This window comes from Monodelphis domestica, chromosome 7, assembly GCF_027887165.1.
Source record: "Monodelphis domestica isolate mMonDom1 chromosome 7, mMonDom1.pri, whole genome shotgun sequence".
Lineage (NCBI taxonomy): Eukaryota > Metazoa > Chordata > Mammalia > Didelphimorphia > Didelphidae > Monodelphis > Monodelphis domestica.
In genome coordinates, this window is record NC_077233.1 from 236,182,709 (window position 1) to 236,198,684 (window position 15,976).

Below are 15,976 nucleotides of genomic sequence, written 5' to 3' on the forward strand. Positions count from 1 at the left end.
CCAAACCAGTAAGAGTCACATGTCCAATGAAAGGAATATAAATTCATTTTGGAATTATCAATTTAAAAATTAACATTCCAGAGGTTAAAGCAGAGATGAATTGATTTGGTATGAAAATGCTCACTCCAAAAGAAAAACTTTTAAGAACCAAAATTGTCCTCTAATTTGATTTTGCCTAAAAATAGGTCAACTTAAAAAAAAATCCTCTATAGCAACTTTTTCTGTCATGTCTAATGGAAACTGTTTTATCTGTATGGTCTTTTCCCTTTACAACTTCTTTGAAATTCCAAACACTTGGGATAGTTTCTAACTGAAATTTTAAAATCCTTCATATTACCTGCATATCTGATTCAGTCTTTTAAAATAACAAGTATGACAGGCCACGAGTTTCAAAACATGGGTCAGTTGAGTATGCTTCAAGAGGGGAAAAAATTACCCATTACATCCACAGGGATAGTTGATCATGCAGCTTTATTTACCATTTTATACCTTCTTGGTATTGGGATAGATTTCCTTTCAAATAAATCCATTACATGCTTAGACAGCTACATACAGATTGTAGTGAATCTATGAAGACCTTGCATGTAGAAAACCCTTCTTACTATACATCAATTTAAGCAAAAGCTTGCACATTAGAATGAGTGCTGGTGTTCAAATTCCACCTTTCACTCCTGGTTCACAAGCAGCAGACACATTGCAGCAGTAGCACAAGGAAAACCCACATTGGGCAAAGTACAGTGTTTATACATAGCGCGACCACTTTTAGAAGAAAGACTCTAGCAAGGCCGCATTTTTTTTTAATCAAGCTCACAAATGAAGTTTGAGACAGGAAAGAGAAGGGAAGTCAATAGGGATTAAGTCAAAGTCTCAGTTTTGTTGTGCAGATAGACTTTGTGTATATAGGCACACACACTAGGCTAAATAAAATAATTTAAAAGGCAGTTAGAAAATTTCATATTGCTTTTTATCATCAAAAAGAAAGCTTGAAACTATTTCACTGTCCCTGTTCCCAATTGTTCTGGAAAGGGGTGCAGGTCTTTTCTTTTCACATTTATAGAAATGATTCTTTAGTGCACTGTAATATCACAGCAAAAAGGAATTGTCTTTTAAGACAATTTGATCAGATGTTGTCAGATCAGAACCATGGAATATTCCTAGGGAGGTGCCAGCCAGTCCCTGCTACATATCATGGATCATCTGTTGCCATTTTTGTTGACCTGGTCAATATTTCACAACAAAACCAAGTTTTTTCCTTAACAATGTTCCCTTTAGGTACATATACAGTCATACACACGTACCCAATTCCACATACACTCTGTCCGTACATACACACACAAAGAAGCTGAATGAAAATTTTTCATCATTTCTGGGAGGCAAGACTTAGTGTTATGTTGTGCAAATGATTTGGCTACTACAGGAAATGAAGGCATTAGGTGTAAAAATTAGAAGTGTGCTCAGTAAGCCAAAATAAATGTAAACAAACAGCAGGCTATCACTAAGCAGTTCAAGTGTCTTAGCACCAGCTCTCAGCACCAAGGGAATTTAATCTCCCTTTGTTAAATACTAAGTTTGTGATGTATAAAACTTGGTGATGCTCATCCACCTAAAATGTGCAAAGAGACTCATGGTTTAGGCTTGAACACACTTATTCTCTGAAGATTCTATCCACTGGACCTGGCCTACACTCATTTCTCTCTTCCCTGAAAACAGTGACCCAGCAACAATGTAAGCTAGAGTATACTGAAAGCACATTTAATGGAAAGAGGGCACTTACTATAGGGTAGAGGAATAAACAGAGGTCCCAAAAACAGTCTAAGTGAAGGTACAGTGTACCAAAAAACATGTGATGCTCACTCTCACGGAGGTAAGCCACAGATATAGAATGCTCTAACATGGAAGCAGCTAGGCATCTTAAAAAAAAAAAAGAAAAGAAAAAGGCAGTCACCTTCAAATTCAGAACTACACCACTGGCTGAAAATAAAGGTTAGCATTTCAGCATCCACTAAGCTGTTGCTTTCTGCTATAAAGTACCCACTTGATTTAGGTCTTCATTTTAGAAATCTTTCCTTTTCAACTCAGGAATAGACCAAAGAGGTGTCAATCACTAAAGACGGGTTTGGGTATTCTGTCTATTTGGAATATTAAAGCCAATAAGAAGGATTTCTTCCCCAGGTGGGAGTTTGGCTGTCAATGTAATCCCTCCCCACTATAATCTATGAGCTTTCCCTTTGCTTACAGGAGAAACAAAAAACAACACAAAACAAAACAAAACACCTCCCATTTAAGTCTAAATGATTATCATTTTCCTAAACAAGAACAGGGCCATAGAGGACTTTGAAAATGGAACTTTACATTACTGTCATATAAAATTCAATCATGGTTTGAAAAATATTCATAGAAAAAAGTTTTTTTGTGATTTGTTTCATTAATGGAGATAGGAATAGGAGTACTTGCTGCAACCACCAAATGCCATGGCCAAACTCTAAGAAGTATTGATACATAATAACAAAACATTCCTCATCTGACTGAGTGCGATCCCTCCCCACTGCTCATTCTTGAAATCAATTCATATGAATTCAAGCTTTCTCTGGAGGGGATAAGTAATGTTTTTATGTTGTTGCTAAAATGTAAAATAAAGAAAAACTCTCAAAGCTAGGCAGCTTGGTTTTCCACCAAATGCCTACAGGTGTAATGAAATATTACTCAACCTCACATGCCTGAGAAAAATGATATGATGACAAGAGACAGATGGCATGGAGAATGAATTCTCCCATCTAAATACAAGTCTTTAATAGTGACTCAAAATGGAAAGCCGCCAAAAATTTTCTCCCCACAAACAACATACGGCACACAACCAAGTTCCCTCCCCATTTTCTAGTGATGTGGCAATCTTCAACCTTTTTACATCCAATAATTCTTTAACATTACAATTCATTTTGCTGCATGAGAATTACAACTTTCTACAGCAAATTTGCCTACATGCTTAACTAATCCTAAAAGGAATATCCTTTTTTTTTAACCCTACACACTTTAGTCCATTTAAAAATCCTTCAAACAGCATTTAGTATAAATTTCTTCAACTACTTCTTTTCAAATCTGAGGTAACATTGACCGCATTTAGCCAAGTTGCTTAAACACCACAGTAAAATAAAGCTAATGGGGAACAGAATTTAAGGCATTTTTTTTTTATTTCGGCCAAGGAATGATGCATGCTACAGATTAACCTTTACTTTCCCCACTTGGTTTTCTGAGAACACCGAATTTTTTCTTTCAATTTTTGTTTTACATGGCACTTGGTTATTGGAGGGAGGGAGAATTGTCTCCCTTAATTTACTCCAGATTTTCAAGCGTTTTCTTCAGTGATGAAGCTTTCTCCTGCAGCTCAGGTCTGCTGTCAGTCTCCATGGTAGTTAAAGATTCAATGAGGAGGGCTCTGCATTCAGGTGTCAAACTTTCCCACTGTTTAGATTCTGCAAACAAAACATATGAAAGGGAGAAATGTAAAAAATTAGAATATAATTTATTAAAAAAATAAAGAATTAGAGATGTGGGGGTAAAGTTGTCCATGGAGAAAACACACGTCCCAGGCAAAATCAACTGATTAAATGTGTTTGGATATAACAATGACTAAGTTCGGTCATCATGGATACACACAGAACAATCTGATATATTATAAGCCAATAAGGTATTAGTCCTGCTAGTCACATTAAATGGTGTGAGGTGTTTAAAAGCAAAAAATTCCAAAAGTTTGAGTGGAAGATACTAAGGGCACAGTCCAATAGTACAAATGTAACTCTCTTCTAAAGGGATATATACCATATCTTTGCAAGAGAGAGACATGAAAATGATGGAATTTTACTTCCTATGCAATAAATCTCCATACAAAATTATTCCATGTGCTATCCTAGAATATAAACACCAACTATTTTAAATAATCTTCATGATGAACATCAGTGTAAAAAGGACTTTTTTCACCCTTTTTAAAGGCAGGAGTTGGGGGGGGGGGAGAGATCAAATTTATAGCCATACATAACCCCAAACAATTCTACAAATTATGTTGAAACTTGCCAGGTTCTCTAGTAACAACTACTAAAATTTACATAGATTTTTAAGTTTCTAAAAATAAACTAAGTAACATTGTAAGAGAAAGCAACAGGACCCCATTTATGAAGCTGAGATATAAAAGAAGCTAGTCCACTTCAAAGATAATACTTGGGAAAAAATGGGCTTCATGAAATCAACTGATCATGGATAAAATTTTGCCCATTATGGTATTACTTCCAAAAGAAGTTGCTTAGATTGTCTTTTGAGAGTCTACACTACCTGCTTCTTAGTAAAAATTATAACTGAACATTAAACCAATCAAAATTTCTTAAAAAAAAAACACCTTGATATCAGATTCAAAGATTTATTTCTATTAATCTATCAGTCTATTGCTTTGGTTAGCCTAGGCTACAGTTATAGTAACCAATAGTGTAAATAACTGAAATCAAGTTGTCATCCTGAAAAAGTGATTTCTGTAATCCTTAGACAAATACAGTTGGAAAAAAAAACAAAAAACAACTCCTCTAGTAACCAAAGAAATATAAAAATCACATGGAAAAGGTATTTGATCACAAAACTCTACTAATACTTAAAGATTAGAAACTGGCCAATACAGAAATTTTTCTAAACCGCAAGGTACTGTGATTTCTAGTCCAGATATATAGTTAACAGAAATAGGAAACAAAAATTGGCTTGGCCTAGAAGAAAAGTTAGTATAATTTTCAATTGTCAGGTAAAATACTCACCTTCAAGTTTTTGAAGCAGTAATTCTAATACAGACAAAGCTTCTGTTCTTATAGATGTGTAGCTTTTATTTTCTAAGAAGGAAATGATGTTTAAAATTGTCATCTCTTTTATTCATCTAATATACCACCTCTCCCACTAAGAAACAATGTTCTGGGTCCTATCTATAGCAAAATGTGCTGAATATTCCTTTGTGTATGCCTTCCAAAATTATATACATCATTCACATTTCTTTCTTTCTTTTTTTTTAAACCCTTACCTACCATCTCAGAATCAATGCTGTGTATTGGTTCCAAGGTAGAGGAGTGGTAAGGAGTAGGCAATGGGGGTTAAGTGACTTGCCCAGGGTCACACAGCTGAGAAGTGTCTGAGGCCAGATTTGAAACTAGAATTCTCTAGGTTATAATTCACATTTCTTATAAAACACTCTGTCCATAAAAAGAGAAGAGCACTAACAAGAAATTCTATTATTTAGTTAATTTTAAGGAAGAAAGCTTTAGAAGTACTGCTAGAACAAAAAAAAGTTATAGAAAGAGGAACCTTAATGAACATTTAGTCCAACTCTTTTATTTCCTAGATGAAAAACACTGATTTGTTAGAGGTTAATGACTTGTTGAAGAGAAAGCAAATAAATAATAAGGTAGAGTTTAAATCCATGTCCTCTGACTCAAATCTAACACTTTTATCAACACAATTTTCTTTCAATATTGGTTTTCATTATAATATTGAAAATATAATCACTAAGATACTCAGGGCAGGCTTGGAGTCAAGATGACTCATCTTCCCGAGTTCATATCTGCCTTAGACAATATTCCTCAACTCCCAGTCCTCTGTCCACAAACAATACTAACTTTAAGCAATTAAGACATATTTCCCTCCTCCTTAATCCAGTTCTCTCTTGCCTAACTTAAAAAAAAAATCAGAAAAAAAATCAGTTCAGCAAAACTAGCTGCAATATCAACCAATCTGATAGAATATGGAATGTTCCATAGTCTTAACCCCGATTGACCCAGGGCTATGTAGAAGCAAGCTTACCTAAAGAATGTGTGATTGATGAACAAGTCTCAAGCAGTATTTCAGTCAAAGCCTCAGAATCTGCATGCTCCTTTTCTAAAAGCATTAACCTAAAGAAATTAAAATAAAGATGTGCTATTAAGCAACAAAAATCATTCTAGTACAACTTTTGGATTAAAATGAAATATCTGCATCCATCTCTTCAAGAAGGCGGTTTTAGTTTATATCATGACAATTTTTTAGGATGATACTAGTTACACATAATCAAACCAGAAGAAAACTTTGAACTAGAACTAGACTTACCCCTGAAAATAGGAATTCATTGACCTCAGAACGCCCAGCTGTACTTTCCATGTGCTGAGTTTCAGTCGCTCACACATTAGCTTACACAACTCCTGACGATGGCAACCTAAGAAAAAAATGCAAACTTGAGTCCTTAAGTTTAAATGAGTATTTCCCAGAAATTTCCCAGTATTTCTCGAAAAATTTCAGCAGATATTATTGTGCCTATTTCCCAAATACATTTTCTTCAACATGAATTTCTTAATTGTTCCACAAAACCTATTATAGATGTTAATTTTTAAACTAGCCTGACCAACCCTTTCCCCATCTAAAAAATATTTTTAGTTCAAAGTAGACTTAATACACACTAGTGTCTATGGGGTTCTTAAATATTTCAAATTTAACTATTAAACAGTGAAAATAGTACCCATAAGTTCATATTCTTTTAAGACTTTAATTCCTTTCCTGGGAAAACAAATGTAATTATTTTTATTACTGTGCTTTATGGCATAAACAGAAAAAAAACAAAAACAGGTAATCAGTGGTTTAGAAAAAAAAAATCTTAATTCTGGTTGTGGTTAAACCAGATCAAGAGAGAGCAAATAAAATTGAAAAACAGTAAAAATACCAAGAAAAATGCAGTAGGATGCAATGCAAAGCACAATATTAAAAAAACACCGACACCCAAATGTGATCTTCTGCCAAAGTAGCACATGTGAACCTCAATCAACCTTCCTGGAAACCTAGAAATATTTTTATCTTAACCAGAATATAAACTGGAAGCAAATTTGGCTGAATGGCAAAATGTTTCTTTAAATAAACACTTCGATTTTACTTCCTCCCATGGGGAATATAAGCCATTGTTGATGAAAAGATCTTCAAAAAAGTCATCAATATCCAAAAAGGTTCAATAAAACCACAAAAGACCAAACTACATAAATCACATGCCTCATAAGAATGTTAGTAAGACTAATATAATTTCAGACTGAAAAATTTTTTTCTCCTGGATTAGTGGGATAAAAATCTGTCACAAAGAGGCTCTTAAGAATATTTATGGACCAGCAGAACTGAATACTATGTTAGCTTATATCATTTCTAAATTCAAACAGACAAGGAACCAATGATCATGTGTAAAATAAATTATTCACTATTAGTCAAGAACTATCCCCTTGAATGTTTTCTTACTAAAGTCTTTCCTCAAGTTTTAAAGTCACTGATATGCTTACATTGAGTCTCCACATTTCTAGGCCAAGCTTTGCCTATGCTCTCAAAGGCACATAGCAGAGATTCCATTTGAAGCTCCTTTTCCTTCTCATTATCATCGTCTTCATTTTTTGATGTCCGGGCACCAACATTTTCAAGAGAATTCTAGGACACATAAAACAGAGAGAAAGATGAAAAAATATCATGGTTCAGGGGGGCAATGTTGGAGGGATCATATAAATATAGGCATACTAGTGAATTGTTGGCAGAACTGAAAATCAGCACAACCATTCTGGAAAGCAATTTGAATTTCTTCAAGTAAATTGACTAAAATGTCTGGCCCACTGATTCTACTACCACATATATATTTCAAGGAAGCCCCCAATTACAAGAAAGTTCCCAAAGAAACCAAAATATTTATATCAGTTCTTTTGCAGTAGCAAAGAACTAGAAACACAGTAGATGTCCATCAACTGGGGAATTATCAAATTCTCTGACACAAAAAACATAATGGAATATTACTCTGCTGTAAGAAATGGTGAATAAGACAACTAGTAAAACATGGAAAGATCTACATTAAGTGATGCGGAATAAATTAAATGGAGCCAAGAAAACAATCTATAGGGGGGCAGCTAGGTGGTTCAGTAGATTAAAGCCATGCCTAGAAATGGGAGGTTCTGGGTTAAAATCTGGGCTGAGACACTTCCTAGCTGTACTTGTGACTTGACAAGTCACTTAACCCCCACTGTCTAGCCCATACTCCTCTTCGATCTTGGAAACAATACACAGTATTGATTCTAAGAGGGAATAGAAGGTTCTAAAAAAAAATTAAAAAGCACACACACGCAAACTATATCAATGTAAATGGAAAAAACAAATACTACAAAATAACAGAAAGTAAATGTTGCAGAATTATAAAGAAAAAACAAGGCCCCCCAGAACAGACAGAAGTCACTTCCTTCAATTTCTTTGCAGAAATAGAAAGTCTAGGGTTGTGGAATATTGCATATATTTCAGACTTTTTTGATATATTAATTGGTTTTGCTTTTTTTTTTCCTTTCCATTATTCCTTTTAAAAATATACTTGTGGGGAATAGCTTTCTGGGAGAGGGAAAGAGATGGAGAGAAATTTAGGCAATGTAACAAAAGCTATCAATAAACATTTATTTCTTAAAAAAGAAAAAAATTCATCTCTTATTATACAAGCCTAGTGATAACAACACTAAACTAGGAGTTAGTGATCTTGATTTAGGTGCTAAAATCATCACCATGTCACTTTTAAGTAAATTATTTAACATTTCTGTTGCTTACCAGCTCTAACACTGTTATGTCTTGTACTTCATGGCTCTAACATTGAGAACTTCTAATCCATTCATTGACAACTGAAGATATATCTAAGTTAGATTTGGGACAGTGAACAAGAATGCTATCAAAAAACTACCAAACTTCCCACCCACTTTACAAAAATGAATCAAATCACATGTTTTAACATTAAGCAAGGCTCTCTGACTACTAGCTGGCACTGGATCAGGTACACTGCTCAATGAATGAGGGTCCTGATATCACCAAGCTTAGTGTACATGTTCCAGTGATGCAACTGGCAGCATAATGTCTATTGGCTGGACTCCCATTCTGCACCACTGAAGATAGCTCCTCTAAGACATATTTACATGGTAAAGTTTGCTTACCAAAAAAAAAAAATTAGAAAAGGACTGAGAAAACATATTCTCCTTTCCTTTCCTTTTATGAAACCAAAGTAAAAAAACATTTTACTGTGAAACCACAGCTTTAGATTAGCAATTGTTACCTTTTTAATCATTGGAATAACAATGTCAGACAGCTCTTGGAATCTATCTTCTTTAGTGGCATTGAGTATATCAGCTATGCATCTAACTGCTACTATTTTGTATTTGATGTTGTCTTTGCGACACTCCTTCAGAACAGCCTGAACAATCTCATTTATGCTGGGTTGATTGGGCACTGACTTTTCCAGCTCTGAACTATAGGATACATTAAAAAAAAAATCAATGACTATTAGAAGTTTTGACTTTCAGGTTGAAATCAGCAAAATGATATATATTCATTGAAAGAATGCTTACCTACAGGCTACTACAACACAAGCAATGGCTTTTAAGAGCTCTTCCTAAGGGATTAAAAAAAGAGAGAAAACATTTCTTTATGAGAAAATTATTTATTAGACTCAAATAAAGATTCCTTAAGTTATCTCAGGATCATTTACAATAGACAAAATATTTCTACATTCTATCATGCTGCAGATTTTTAAAAGTTTCCCTATTTCCAGGTTCATGTCACCTATGATGTTTTCTAGCCCATTTACAAAAATGAGCCAACATTTGATTTAACTGTAGGCCTGCAAGCCCCGATTATTCAGTATCAGTAGGCAGTTTTTCAGCCCAGTGTTCTAGGGTCCACCATCCTCCCAGCTCTCTTCTGGTTTCTAAGCTAGACAGACTGAAGTATGTGAATACTATGCAGCAAACACTGCTCTAAACTTTAACTTTCAGTATATATGAAATAGGCTATATTTAATTAAGATGTGGGTGAAGTAGTAAGACTAACTAGCTTGTTTTACTTTCAGACCAGAAACGCAAAATCTGCTATAGAAAAGCCATATTATTTCCAGTTTAGTATTCAAACTTTGAAAGATACACATGAATGTAAACTCTTCACAAGTAAGGACTGCTTCATTCTTTGTATCCTAGTACCTAGCATAGTGCCTGGCACATAATAGTTGCAAAATAAATGCTTGGTAATTGACTGATAAGAGGACAGAATATATGCAGAATGTAATTTATTCTTATTGGAAATGCCAATATTTAAATCCATGCGAAGTGTCTGTTGCCAAAAATTAGACACCTTTAAAATCAACTTTATGTGACACATTCTTTTACCTTTCCGGCCCATGTTCTACCAGCCAACCCCTGCAATAAAGCCGTCATAATCATTCCCAGATGTGGGGGTGCCAGGGAACTTGTTTGTTTTGCAATAGATGCCATAGCTGTTGCACCCTGGGCTTTCATTTTCCAAGATGGGGACTGCAAAGCTTTCTGGGTAATAACAATCAATTCCTGCATGTACAATCGGATGCCACCAAAGGAACCTGCATTAGAGAAATCAAAATTAATAAGATTATGAAGGAATAAATTGTGCATTCAGCCAAATTATTTTCTTAAAAGTAATGTGATCCCAGGACAATTTTGAGGGACTTATGAAAAAGAATGCTATCCACCTCTAGTGAAAGAACTGCTAGAGTAGAAATGCAGATGAAAACATATGGTTTATCACTTGTTATTTGGGTATATGATTTGAGGGTTTGGATTTATAAGATTATTCACTTACAAAGATGAATTAATATGGAAATATATTTTACATGATAATACATGTATAACCTATATTGAACTGATAGTCAACTCTGAGAGGTGGGAGGGTGAAAAAGAGAGGAAGACAACATGAATCATATGGCTTTGGAAAACCTACATGTAAATCTGTTATTAAAAACTAAAAATGAAATACTCTTTTTCTTTTAAACCCTTACCTTCCATCTTGAAATCAATACTGTGTATTGGCTCCAAGGCAGAAGAGTGGTAAGGGCTAGGCAACGGGGGCCAAGTCACTTGCCCAGGGTCACACAGCTGGGAAGTGTCTGAGGCCAGATTTGAACCTAGGACCTCCCGTCTCTAGGTCTGGCTCTCAACACACTGAGCTACCCAGCTGCCCCCAAAATACTACTTTAAAAAGGTGATCTGATCCTTTAAATGATCTTATATGAAAAACTCCTTGATAAAAAAGTTCAACACTTAAAAATGAGCTAGTGGACACTTGCAAATGGACAGAAAGCCATTTCATTTATTCATTCTTAATAGAAGGTACTTAAGAGACCCAAATGACATTATTAATTAACTGATCTAAAATATATAAGGACTGACCTGAGCTCAACAGGTTTGGTTGTGGGGCTCTTGGGAAGATAATCCTATGAGAGTTTAAAGGACAAAAACATCTCTATAGTCAGAGTTTTATAGTCAGTTCTGAAGGGAATGAGGGTTGTGGGGTCACAAACCTGGCACATTTTCCTGCCACACTTCAGTCCACAGAGTAGCCTCATCCTTTTCCCCTTTGTCCTCACCAGCTGCCTCATGCATGCCCAGGAATGCCAGTGGCAGCACCTCCTTGGCATGGCTCTTAAGCACATCAGGGCTATAGCGCCCAATGGCATGAATGGTCAAAGCACATGAGCTCTTGTATATCGGTTCTAAAGACAAGGTGACATAGAGACAGGATTTGGCAAAATAAACAAAAAACCTGAATCAAATTGCTGATATCAAAGTGAAAAGTACCTTCTTTTTCCATGTACCAGCTATTGAGTTTCTGTAGCAGTTTCTCGGTGCTACTATCTCGTGAAGTCTGAAAAAGAAAGCATTCAAATCATTTAAAAAGAATAACCAATTATCTTTTTTACTCAATTAAAGAAGAAACCACTTACTCGAACTAAATGTCCCATGGCAAATGCAAAGGACTTTTGTACCACGTTGTTCCGGTCTGTCAAGCCACTGAGCAATGCACTCATGAGTTTTCCTTTTGGCAAAAGACAGAAGAGAATTTAAGGCAATTAGCCAACTGCTTTGACATTTAGCACTGAATAAAGTGTAGCACATTATGATTGCCATTTTTTTCTTCTGATACCCTAATAAATAACTCAAAATAAATACATGAATGTCTAATTCCAATACAGGAGTTCAGACTATTCCTTTAGAAATAACCAAGGCTATTCTTCAATATCCCTGGCTATTCCATTTAATATATCTTAGCTATTCCACTCAATATGACATAATAGTTGTTAAAAGAATCTGGGAGAAATTAGACAATAAATGATTATTCAACTAAACTGAACTGTAATAGGAAATATAGGCAACATTACTGTAGAAATATTACTGTAGATTTGGCAAATAAGTGAAAACTGTAAAGATAATAAACAAAATGAAGCTTCAATATATGAAGCCCATTCACTTATCAAGGAATTTTATGAGGAGGAAAGATTCTGGTTTATAAAAAAATATAGGAAAGAAAAATCAAGTCAGGTCCATAGCTTTAACAAAATACCAAAGGCAAAATACACAACCATATGTTTTCTATTAATTTGGAAGAAACCAGGTTTTTACTTATCACACATCTTTATTTTAAAATTTCATCATTTTCTGCACAACTGATAAGTAGCTTTTTTCTGTTGCTGTCTTGATTCAATTTTTCTATAAGTCAATGGACAGTGATGAATTGTCCAGGATGGGACCCATTCCATCATGTCTTGAAAACTAGAGAAGCCACTGAGCCTAAGGTTACGTAGGCAGTGATTCATCAAAATGACAAAAGGAAAGAAAGAAAAAACAGTGCAAACTATCAATCACCAACAAATCCAGTTTAAATACTGTTGTTGTACAAAACCATATATACGAGATTAAGGTAGGAAGGGAGGGGGAGGGGGGGAAGACCTCTTAAAAACTTACCAGAGTAAGGTGTTAAATCCTGAGGACACTGAGTGGTTAATGACACAATTACATTGGCACATCCTCCCTACAAGGTTACAGAGGAAAACATATCTAAATTTGATGAGCATTTTTCTCTATCTTAAAAAAAAAACCAAATCCCTTGTTTTGGCTATAATCACTTAAAGAAGAGGATGTACTGAGTTAACAGTAAGAGAAACTTGCTACTCTAAACCTTTAATCATCAACTTATACTGATTGGATCACTCAAAAGGTACATACATGGCAACTAAAAACGATTTCACTGATGTGTTCTGCATTAACAATTCCATTCAATATCCAAGTTGCACAATATAAGAATTTTTAAAAATGAGTTATTAGTGCAGCCCTGAAGAAAAAAAAATGAATGTCGAGTAACAATACGGAACAATACTTAAAAATACACAAATTAGCATACAGATACTATAGTTATACATACATTGCAAAGTAGATAGATACATTTTTGTGGATTAAACGAAGAAAAAAAAGCTGAGGCCATGTCTTATTCATTTTTGTATTTCCATCAATGACTAGCATTCAAAAAATTTTTATGAAGTTTTTTTTCTCTTAAGAAAAAAAAATACTTACCTTAGTACCAAGACCTACTCCACTTTTGATCAATTCACACAATCTAGGAACTAGTTCACCCAAGACAGACACATCTAGATATTGCAGGCACTGAGAAAAAAGAAAAAAAATGCAAAGGAGGAAGTCAAGTCAGGTACAGAAACTTAAGAAAACATAGGTTGTGCAAATTACATGACTAACGGGCATGCTTTAATTTGGAAGAGTCTCCAGATTTTCATATATTACACATTTTGATTTCAAAACACCAATTACTGAAAGAGAAGTAAATTGTACTGTCTTTGACTACTGACTTAGTCAATGTTTCTATAGATCAGTATAAGACAGCAGTTTAGCAGCGGAATTACCAAAAACTAATGAAGAACAAAGTACATCTATCATAACTTTTTTTAAAAATTTAAACCCTTACCTTCTGTCTTGAAATCAATGCTATGTATTGGCTCCAAGGCAGAAGAGTGGTAAGGGCTAGGCAATTGGGGTCAAGTGACTTACTCAGGGTCACACAGCTAGGAAGTGTGTGAGGCTAGATTTGAACCTAGGACCTCCCATCTCTAGGCCTAGCTCTCAATCCACTGAGCTACCCAGCTGCCCCTATTATAACTTTCTATTTCTCCCCTACATCAATCCACATCCACCACATACCTCAAGACATGGCTTCAAACTCTCCTCCTTCAGAAAGTTTTTCCTGACTATTTCACCCTAGGATCATAAGCATTCTTCTACTATAAGTCCTGTCAGCATATATATTCTAAAAAAATTTTTTTATGAAACATCTGTACTTTTATTGAAAAAAATTATACTCTTTATATCCTAACTAGATTATAAGCTCCTTAAGTGTCATGATTATGTCTTCTAACTCAATTATATTCCTCCCATTACTAAGGACAGGACAGGGCTCTGCATACAAGAGATACTCATACCAACAACTGCCTGTTAAATCACCTCATTTGCCCATACCTGTGTGACCCAATGAAAACTACATAAATATTTTTTAAAAAAGCAAGCTGAATTAAAGGTACCAGTACCAATAGTTCAAGAATGTTCTTAAGATAAACACAAATAAGGATGAACAGTCTAGACTTTCAAATACTTTCTCATACTAGGGCTGGAAGGAGACTTGCCCGGTCATTATGAAAATCAATTTCAGTTTCTCACAGCTCTTAAGTACAACCTCCTTCCTGTGAATGAAGCAGCAATATCAATTTTACCTCCCCCCCACCTTTTGCTAACCACACTAATGATTACTTCACTTCATCCCCCATTTTTACCTTGACATATAACCCACTATTCCCTATTCTCACCTCTTTTCCCTTCTCAATTAACTCCAATTAAGTAGTTCCTAAGTAAGTAAGTATAGCCTGATCCTCTCTTAAAATTGGCAAAAGTAAAAGAATATTGTTACTATTCATCTCTTTTAAATAAAATGAAAATATAAGACTTTATTTCTAGTGTCTGTAAGGAGTTGTATGATATTAATGATAGCCTGCAGAATGAACAAGTCTGAGGATCTCCGCTCAAGATTCATTTCCTTATTTCTTATGTTTCTTCCTTAGGAATAGTTTCTTCCTTGTGGGAGAGTTGTTATGAAGACATTTTTATCTAATGAATGCAACATTAAGAATATATTGTTTCTTTTTGTCTAAAGTAGCAATTTACAACCTGAAATAGGTCCCTTTCCATATAGATACTTACCATGTTGATTGTTTCCATCATGGGAGAGGATTTAGCAGCACTTAGTCTAGCACTATCCATTGCAGCCTGCAAGAACAAAATACTAAAATTACTCTGGAGGGCTTAGAAAAATCACTGTATGGTTAATTTAATGATAAATTTAAAAGTTCATATATTGAAACCAAGAGGAAAAAATCCCCAAACTTTTAAAAAGGAAATATTGCTTTATTTTCAACTCTGGCTAAAGAATTTTTTTAAAGAAATGCATTAGAAAAAAGAAACATGAGTCTATTTTACTTTATTTTGCTTCTACTAAGAAATAAATTATGATTTATTCTGAAAGGTGTGTAGAGATCTAAATCTAAATCTAGCTCTGAAATCCAGACAAACTATAACCTCTCTATGAAACAATTTCTTCATCTGTAAAATGGAGAAAATATTTGCTCTACTAACTTTCCTAGAGTAAGATATACTACATTATAATAAAGGAAGGTCCTTTCCAGTTGAATAACCTGCTAGATTAATGAAGTTTTAAGTTCTTTCTTATACTGGTCAGAAGTCTCCTTTCTGATAACTAACACTCACTGGTCCTCTTCTTCCCCTTCAGTGTAATGAAGAACAAGTATCAGATGATACCCATTTTAGATGTTTGAAAACAGCTATCATGTTGTCTTCTCTTCACTAAGTTAAAAAACCTTAGTCATCTTGACTATTCCTCATATCTTATGGTTTCAAATTCTCTTGGGTCCAGTGTCATAAGAAATTGTTTTTATTTACTAGGAGATTAAGATGACAGCATAGTAAATCTATATTTTTACAATGTAAAAAAAGGAAACAAAATCTAAGCAACAGATTAGTTTCCATATAAACTATAGTCAGCAATAACCTGAGAAAGT

The 15,976-nt window shown here is 34.6% G+C and overlaps 1 protein-coding gene across 11 annotated transcripts in view; it reads right to left on the reverse strand.

Annotated features, from left to right (window-relative positions):
- Positions 1–454: 454 nt before the first annotated feature.
- Positions 455–15,976, reverse strand: part of ECPAS (Ecm29 proteasome adaptor and scaffold) — a 145,200-nt gene continuing 129,678 nt past the window's right edge. For all 11 annotated transcript variants that reach the window (XM_056806589.1, XM_056806590.1, XM_056806597.1 and 8 more), the window contains 14 exons: positions 15,102–15,167; positions 13,413–13,502; positions 12,807–12,873; positions 11,789–11,880; positions 11,643–11,709; positions 11,366–11,557; positions 10,200–10,408; positions 9,387–9,430; positions 9,095–9,287; positions 7,311–7,452; positions 6,106–6,211; positions 5,824–5,912; positions 4,791–4,862; positions 455–3,470 (listed from right to left, as the gene is read on the reverse strand). In XM_056806589.1, the coding sequence (XP_056662567.1) occupies positions 3,331–3,470; positions 4,791–4,862; positions 5,824–5,912; positions 6,106–6,211; positions 7,311–7,452; positions 9,095–9,287; positions 9,387–9,430; positions 10,200–10,408; positions 11,366–11,557; positions 11,643–11,709; positions 11,789–11,880; positions 12,807–12,873; positions 13,413–13,502; positions 15,102–15,167 (1,569 nt within the window). In that variant the 3' untranslated portion in view covers positions 455–3,330. The remainder of the gene's footprint in view (positions 3,471–4,790; positions 4,863–5,823; positions 5,913–6,105; positions 6,212–7,310; positions 7,453–9,094; positions 9,288–9,386; positions 9,431–10,199; positions 10,409–11,365; positions 11,558–11,642; positions 11,710–11,788; positions 11,881–12,806; positions 12,874–13,412; positions 13,503–15,101; positions 15,168–15,976) is intronic.